This window comes from Salvelinus sp. IW2-2015, unplaced genomic scaffold, assembly GCF_002910315.2.
Source record: "Salvelinus sp. IW2-2015 unplaced genomic scaffold, ASM291031v2 Un_scaffold2970, whole genome shotgun sequence".
NCBI lineage: Eukaryota > Metazoa > Chordata > Actinopteri > Salmoniformes > Salmonidae > Salvelinus > Salvelinus sp. IW2-2015.
In genome coordinates this window covers 145712-154885 of record NW_019944265.1, presented here as the reverse complement: position 1 = coordinate 154885, position 9174 = coordinate 145712, and the positions used below count along the sequence as shown (strand labels likewise).

Below are 9174 nucleotides of genomic sequence, written 5' to 3'. Positions count from 1 at the left end.
GTTGAGATATCCTCTTCGCTCCACCCTAGTTGAGAATCCTCCCCACCAGGAATCCTCTTCCTCCACCCTAGTTGAGAGTATCCTCTTCACCAACCCAGATATCCTCTTCATCCACCCTAGTGAATCCTCCCCTCCACCCTAGTGAGATATCCTCTTCCTCCACCCTAGTTGAGATATCTCTCTTCATCCACCCTAGTTGAGACTATCTCTTCCTCCACCCTAGTTGAGATATCCTTCTCCTCCACCCTAGTTAAGATATCCTCTTCCTCCACCCTAGTTGAGATATCCTCTTCATCCACCCTAGTTGAGATATCCTCTTCCTCCACCCTGTTGAGCTTGCAGATATCCTACTCCTCCACCCTAGTTTGAGATATCCTCTTCATCCACCCTAGTTGAGATATCCTACTTCATCCACCTTTAGTGAGATATCCTCTTCATCCACCCTAGTTGAGATATCCTTCTCCTCCACCCTAGTTTGAGATATCCTCTTCCTCCACCCTAGTTGAGATATCCTCTTCATCCACCCTAGTTGAGATATCCGTCTTTCATCCACCCTAGTTGAGATATCCTCCTCATCCACCCTAGTTGAGATAAGGAGTTTGAGATCTAATAAATGAGATCAGTACAAGTCTCGTTCTTTCACCACAACAGGTAACGCCTTGGCCCTCTGGATCTTCTCCCGGCAGCGTGGCACATCCTCTCCCGCTAACGTCTTCCTGTTGCACCTGGCTGTGGCCGACCTCTCCTACGTCATAATCCTGCCGCTCCGTGCCACATACCACCTCACGGGGGGCCACTGGCCGTTCGGCGAGGTTCCGTGTCGAGTCGCCGGCTTCCTGTTCTATGTCAACATGTACGCGAGTCTCTACTTCTTGGCGTGCGTGGCCGGGGACCGCTACCTGGCCGTGGTGCACGCCGTGAGGTCACTGAAGATCCGCCGTGCCCGCTACGCCCACACCATCAGTTTCTCCCTGTGGGCGCTGGTCACTGTCTCCATGGCGCCCCTGCTGGTCACCCCCCAGACTGCGGAGGTGGACGGGATGACGGTGTGTCTGCAGCTGTACAGGGAGAAAGCCTCCCGTAAGGCCCTCGTCTCTTTAGCCGTAGCCTTCACCCCTCCTTTCCTCTCCACGCTGTCCTGCTACCTGCTCATCATCCACAGCCTGAGGAGAGGATCCCGACTGGAGCCCCAGCTGAAGCTGCGAGCCCTGAGGACCATCGGCCTGGTCATGCTGATCTACGTGGTGTGCTTCCTGCCGTACCACGTCTCCAGAGCCACGTTCATCCTGGGGTACGCCCACCCAGATGTCTCCTGCCAGACCAGGCGGGGTCTGTCGCTGGCCAACCGCGTCACCTCCTCCCTCACCTGTCTGAACGGGGGCCTGGATCCTCTGGTATACCTGTTTGGGGCCGAGAAGTTCCGGGGAACGGTGAGGAGGCTGTTCTTGAGAGACAGGGCCGGGGGATCAGGGGCCACCAGTGCAGGAGAGCTGAAGGGAACACACGAGAGCTCTGTCAGCATCAAGTCTGAGTTCTGAGAAGCTGGAGGTGGAACCATCTGAAATTTGAACTTTATCTGACGGACTTATTTTTAAGCTATTTTTTTAATACATTTTTCTACCTGTTTTCACTCAAGCCTCTGCCATCTCAATGCTTATTTTTATACTGCCGCTCCTGTCCATATGGGACTGTATCTTTGTTCTATACTGCCACCTCCTGTCCATATGGGACTGTAACTTTGTTCTATACTGCCTCCTCCTGTCCATATGGGACTAACTTTGTTCTATACTGCCGCTCCTGTCCATACGGGACTGTATCTTTGTTCTATACTGTCTCCTCCTGTCCATATGGGACTGTAACTTTGTTCTATACTGCCTCCTCCTGTCCATATGGGACTGTAACTTTGACTTTGGGAAATCAATTTGTTTGTTTCATCATCGTCTCTCTTCAGTTGTAACTGTTTTCAACCCTGCCAAAGTGCTGGTAAAGACCAAATCAATGCCATCCCAGTTGTAATTCTAGTTGTACAGTATTTTGCGTAAAACATTATTATTATTATTTTTTAAAGGAGGGAATGCGTGCCTTCTACTCTTAGTCTGTTAACTCTTTAAAATCATGCTTAGTAATGACTAATATGCTTTTGGGCAAGGTTATTATTACGATAATACAATCTTATTCTCACTAATTAAAGTGTATCTTCAATGTTATTTCATGTTACAATCAAATGCATTTACTGTATATTTCCTCATGTAATCTCCATTAACATTTCTTTTGTCGTCCTATTACCAAAAAATAAATAAAAAATAAATCTAGCCATTCATTTCAAAATTATATATCGGATAAATCTCTTACCGACTTTCTAGCAAAAAGTTATGTTTGACGCTGAGGTTAGTCATCAGTGTATACAAATGTATGTGTTTGGACATGAGTTTGCCTGTTTGTTTACACGTTTCCTCATTGTAATTGCTATGCATCCTGACATAACATTTGAGATACTGCAGAGAGGGAGCTATAGGGCTTCGTGCAGTAAACACAGTCTGGGTGCATAAAGACAACTGTTCTCACCTAAAATATCTCATGGCCTTTGTGTTATTTATACATTTCACTGTATCTTCACTTTCGGACTGTAAATTAATAAATTGTTACATATATAAATATATTTAATGTGTATTTTTTCATTCTATGTACTTACACTCTGTACAGAGTAGACTGGGGTTATAGACTGACTTAGTAGTTATTAAATAACACTCTCTAAAGTAGACTGAGATTATAGACTGTCTTAGTGGTTATTAAATAACACTGTACAGAGTAGACTGAGGCTATAGACTGACTTAGTGGTTATTAAATAACACTCTCTACAGTAGACTGAGGCTATAGACTAAGTTATTAATAACACTCTCTACAGTAGACTGAGGCTATAGACTGTCTTAGTAGTTATTAAATAACACTCTCTACAGTAGACTGAGGTTATAGACTGACTTAGTAGTTATTAAAATAACACTCTCTACAGTAGACTGAATTATAGACTGACTTAGTGGTTATTAAATAACACTGTACAGAGTAGACTGAGGCTATAGGACTGTCTTAGTGGTTATTAAATAACACTCTCTACAGTAGACTGAGGCTATAGACTGTCTTGTGGTTATTAAATAACACTCTCTACAGTAGACTGAGGCTATAGACTGTCTTAGTGGTTATTAAATAACACTCTCTACAGTAGACTGAGCTATAGACTGTCTTAGTAGTTATTAAATAACATCTCTACAGTAGACTGAGGTTATAGACTGTCTTAGTGGTTATTAAATAACACTCTCTACAGTAGACTGAGGTTATAGACTGTTTAGTGGTTATTAAATAACACTCTCTACAGTAGACTGGGGTTATAGACTGTCTTAGTAGTTATTAAATAACACTCTGTACAGTAGACTGATGTTATAGACTGACTTAGTGGTTATTAAATATAACTCTCTACAGTAGACTGAGGCTATAGACTGTCTTAGTAGTTATTAAATAACACTCTCTAAAGTAGACTGAGGTTTATAGACTGTTCTTAGTGGTTATTAAATAACACTCTCTACAGTAGACTGGGGTTATAGACTGTCCTTAGTAGTTATTAAATAACACTCTGTACAGTAGACTGATGTTATAGACTGACTTAGTGGTTATTAAATAACACTCTCTACAGTAGACTGAGGCTATAGACTGTCTTAGTAGTTATTAATAAACACTCTCTACAGTAGACTGAGGCTATAGACTGTCTTAGTAGTTATTAAATAACACTCTCTACAGTAGACTGAGGCTATTAGACTGTCTTAGTGGTTTTAAATAACACTCTCTACAGTAAGACTGAGGTTTATAGACTGTCTTAGTGGTTATTAAATAACTGTTATGGGAGTTGCAGTTTCCACTTCAAACCTGATGCTGTCCTCTTCTGGTGTATTTACAGTGTACTTGTGAGTTCCTGAGCACTCTGCCTATAAGTGAGGATGACAACAACATGCACGGGCTGACACCGGTGTGTATCAAATGAACATCCCTATTTCCTATATAGTGCACTACTTTGACCAAGAGCCTCTGGGTTCAGTAACGTGCATTGTGTACAGTCAGGTTCTTTTACGGTCCTGTAACTCAGACTATGGTTTGCCATCAGATATTTTCTTCTTCTCTAGTATTTGGTGAAAGATTTCCTGTCACTACCGCTGAACTGCCGAGATTACCACAGAGATAGAGAGAGAGAGAGAGAGAGAGAGAAGAGAGAGAGAGAGAGAGAGAGACAGTTCAGAAACAGAAGAGAAAGAGAGAGAGACAGAGAGAGAGAGACAGAGAGAGAGAGAGAGAGTGAAAGACAGTTCACGAAACAGAGAGAGAAGAGAGAGCGAAAGAGAGGGTAAGCGAGAGCGATTGAGAGAGAGAGAGAGAGAGAGAGACAGAGAAGGAGACAGAGGACCAGACAGACAGAGAGAGAGACAGAGAGACAGAGAGACAGAGAGACAGAGAGAGAGAGGAGAGAGAGAGAGAGAGACAGAGAGAGAGAGAAAGAGACGAGAGACAGAGGAGAGAGAGAGAGACAGAGAGAGAGAGAGAGAGAGGAGAGAGAGAGGAGAGAGAGAGAGAGAGGAGAGAGAGAGAGAGACAGAGAGAGAGAGACAGGACAGAGAGAGAGAGAGAGAGAGAGAGAGAGAGAGATGTAGGGGGATCTCCAGTGTGTACAGGGCGTAGGGCCGGACTTTTTGTGGCCCTCCACCTCAGGGGTATAAATATTTTGAGGTGGGGCACCTAAAAAAGTTTCCCTGCAAAATGAGGGGCCTCTAAAATGTTTTATCTCGCAGGTATGAAAATGTTCAGTCGTGCCCTTCTCTATTTTTATTTAACTAGGCAAGTCAGTTAAGAACAAATTCTTAATTTCAATGACGGCCTAGGAACAGTGGGTTAACTGCTTGTTCAAGGGCAGAACGACAGATGTTTACCTTGTCAGCTCGGGGATTCAATTTAGCGACCTTTCGGTTACTGGCCGAACGCTCTAACCGCTAGGCTACCTGTCGCCTCTTGATGGCTAGGACAACAACAACAAACTGTCTGAAAGGTTTCCTGCAGTTCTACACATTTTTGCTGTTTTGAAAACACATTTCCTGCAGTTCTACACATTTTGCCATGACTTATGTTAATATGATATCTGAGTGAGAGTGAATAGCAACATCAAGAGGGGCCCCCTGGACGTCAGGGCCCCTGGGCCCAGAGTGCTTGGTCAGTAGTTGGCTATGATTACCTCAAGGTGTAGACAGCTGGCTAGACTAACTACACTAACTAGGCTAACTTACCAATAAAACATTTTTTTTTTTGCTGACATGGGCTAATTGAACGGCTGCCCGTGACTGACATAACAAGGATCATTTTATTATTTTATTTCACCTTTATTTAACCAGGTGAGCCGGTTGAGAACAAGTTCTCATTTACAACTGTGACCTGGCCAAGATAAAGCAAAGCAGTGTGACACAGACAACAACACAGAGTTACACATGGAGTAAAAAACAATAAACAAGTCAATAACACAATAGAAAAAAGAAAGTCTATATACATTGTGTGCAAATGGCTTGAGGAGGTAAGGCAATAAATAGGCCATAGTAGCGAAGTAATTACAATTTAGCAGATTAACACTGGAGTGATAGATGAGCAGATGATGATGTGTAAGTAGAGATACTGGTGAGCAAAAGAGCAGCAAAGTAAATAAAATAAAAACAATATGGAGATGAGGTAGGTAGATTGGGTGGGCTATTTACAGATGGACTATGTACAGCTGCAGCGATCGGTTAGCTGCTCAGATAGCTGATGTTTAAAGTTGGTGAGGGAAATAAAAGTCTCCAACCTCAGCAATTTTTGCAATTCGTTCCAGTCACTGGCAGCAGAGAACTGGAAGGAAAGGCGGCCAAAGGAGGTGTTAGCTTTGGGGATGACCAGTGAGATATACCAGCTGGAGCGCGTGCTACGGGTGGGTGTTGTTATCGTGACCAGTGAACTGAGATAAGGCGGAGCTTTACCTAGCATTGACTTATAGATGACCTGGAGGGGGGCCTGGCGACGAATATGTAGCGAGGGCCAGCCGACTAGAGCATACAGGTCGCAGTGGTGGGTGGTATAAGGTGATTTGGTAACAAAACGGACGGCACTGTGATAGACTGCATCCAGTTTGCTGAGTAGCGTATTGGAAGCTATTTTGTAGATGACATCGGCGAAATCGAGGATCGGTAGGATAGTCAGTTTTACTAGGGTAAGTTTGGCGACGTGAGTGAAGGAGGCTTTGTTGCGAAATAGAAATCTGATTCTAGATTTCATTTTGGATTGGAGATGTTTAATATGAGTCTGGAAGGAGAGTTTAGAGTCTAGCCAGACACCAAGGTATTTATAGTTGTCCACATATTCTAGGCAGTCACTATAATTGAGCGACAAGGATAATTGAGTGACTGCCAGTGACTGACATAACAAGGATAATTGAGTGACTGCCAGTGACTGACATTACAAGGATAATTGAGTGACTGTCAGTGACTGACATAACAAGGATATTGAGTGACTGTCAGTGACTGAACATAACAAGGAATAATTTGAGTGACTGCAGTGGACTGACATTACAAGGATAATTGAGTGACTGTCAGTGACTGACCATAACAAGGATAATTGAGTGACTGCCAGTAACAAAGAGAAAAACTGCTGATGCAACAACACATTTGTGGTGTGTGTGTGTTGTGTGTGTGTGTGTGTGTGTGTGTGTGTGGTGTGTGGTGTGTGTGTGTGTGTGTGTGTAGGTGTGTGTGTGTGTGTGTGTGTGTGTGTGTGTGTGTGGTGTGTTGTGTGTAATGAATAGCTTAAATAAGTGTAAGGAACTGTATTCCTTCTCATGCAAATAAGTGTTGGCCTGGTAACAGTAGATTCTAATTCTTTGTTGTCTGTGTATATCTGAGGGAATATGTGTCCTCTAATATGGTCATACATTTGGCAGGAAGTTAGGAAGTGCAGCTCAGTTTCCACCTCATTTTTGTGGGCAGTGTGCACATAGCCTGTCTTCCTCTTGAGAGTCAGGTCTGCCTACCGGCGGCCTTCTCAAATAGCAAGGCCTATGCTAACACTCGAGTCTGTACATGAGTTCAAAGCTTTCCTTAAGTTTGGGTCAGTCACAGTGGTCAGGTATTCTGCCACTGTGTACTCTCTGTTTAGGGCCAAATAGCATTCTAGTTTGCTCTGTTTTTATGTTAATTCTTTCCAATGTGTGAAGTAATTATGTTTTTGTTTTCTCATGATTTGGTTGGGTCTAATTGTGTTGCTGTCCTGGGGCTCTGTGGGGTGTGTTTGTGTTTGTGACCAGAGCCCCAGGACCAGCTTGCTTAGGGGACTCTTCTCCATGTTCATCTCTCTGTAGGTGATGGAATTGTTATGGAAGGTTTGGGAATCACTTCCTTTTATGTKGTTGTAGCATTTAACGGCTCTTTTCTGGATTTTGATAATTAGTGGGTATCGGCCTAATTCTGCTCTGCATGCATTATTTTGCTAGACTGAATCCCCGAGCTGACAAGGTAAAAATCTGTCGTTCTGCCACTGAACAAGGCAGTTAACCCACTGTTCCTAGGCCTTCATTGTAAAGAAGAATGTGTTCTTAACTGACTTGCCTAGTTAAATAAAGGTTAAAAAATTATAATAATTGGTGTTTTACGTTGTAMACTGAGGATATTTTTGCAGAATTCTGCATGCAGAGTCTCAATTTGGTGTTTGTCCCATTTGTTTAATTATTGCTTGGTGAGCGGACCCCAGACCTCACAACCATAAAGGGCAATGGGTTCTAAAACTATGTCTAGTATATTTTTAGCAAGATCCTAATTGGTATGTCAAATGTTATGCTTCTTTTGATGGCATAGAAGGCCCTTCTTGCCTTGTCTCTCAGATCGTTCACAGCTTTGTGGAAGTTACCTGTGGCGCTGATGTTYAGGCCGAGGTATGTATAGTTTTTTGTGTGCTCTAGGGCAACGGTGTCTAGATGGAATTTGTATTTGTGGTCCTGGCGACTGGACCTTTTTTGGAACACCATTATTTTTGTCTTACTGAGATCTACTGTCAGGGCCCAGGTCTGGCAGAATCTGTGCAGAAGATCTAGGTGCTGCTGTAAGCCCTCCTTGGCTGGTGACAGAAGCACCAGATCATCAGCAAACAGTAGATATTTGACTTCGGATTCTAGTAGGGTGAGGTCAGGTGCTGCAGACTGTTCTAGTGCCCTCGCCAATTCGTTGGTATACTGTATATGTTGAAGAGTGTGGAGTTCAGGCTGCATCCTGTCTCACCCCACGGCCCTGGGAAGAAATGTGTGTTTTTTGCCTATTTTAACTGCTCACTTGTTGTTTGTGTACAGGGATTTTATAATGTCGAATGTTTTTCCCCCAACACCACTTTCAATCAATTTGTATAGCAGACCCTCATGCCAAATTGAGTCAAAAGTTTTTGGGAAATCAACAAAGCATGAGAATACTTGACCTTAATTTTGGTTTGTTTCTTTGTCAATTAGGGTGTGCAGGTTGAATACGTGGTCTGTCATACGGTAATTTGACATTTGCTCAGTACATTGTTTTCACTGAGGAAATGTACGAGTCTGCTGTTAATGATAATGCAGACGATTTGTCTCCACTTTGTGGATCGGGGTGATCAGTCCTTGTTTCCCAAATATTGGTGAAGATAAGATGCAAGAGCTGAGGATGATGTTAAAGAGTTTAAGTATAGCCAATTGAAGTTTGTGGTCTGTATATTTTATCATTTCATTGAGGATACCATCAACACCACAGGCCTTTTTGGGTTGGAGGGTTTGTATTTTGTCCTGTAGTTCATTCAATGTAATTGGAGAATCCAGTGTGTTCTTGTTGTCTTTAATAGTTGATTCTAAGATTTGTATTTGATCATGTATATGTTTTTGCTGTTTGTTCTTTGCTATAGGGCCAAAAAGATCGTAAAATTGGTTTATCCATACATCTCCGTTTTGGATAGATACCTCTTCGTGTTGTTATTTGTTTAGTGTTTTCCAATTTTCCCAGAAATGGTTAAAGTCTATGGATTCATCAATGACATTGAGCTGATTTCTCTCACTCTGGACCTCCTCTCTCTCTCTCTCTCTCTGGTCCTCCTCTTGCTCTCTCTCTCTCTCTG

At 43.0% G+C, this 9174-nt stretch overlaps 1 protein-coding gene across 1 annotated transcript in view; it reads left to right on the top strand.

The window, feature by feature from the left end:
* Positions 1–2659, top strand: part of gpr17 (G protein-coupled receptor 17) — a 5448-nt gene extending 2789 nt beyond the window's left edge. Inside the window, exon 2 of the mRNA XM_024142116.2 lies at positions 624–2659. Within this exon, the coding sequence (XP_023997884.2) occupies positions 624–1538 (915 nt within the window). The 3' untranslated portion in view covers positions 1539–2659. The remainder of the gene's footprint in view (positions 1–623) is intronic.
* The last annotated feature ends 6515 nt before the right edge of the window (positions 2660–9174 follow it).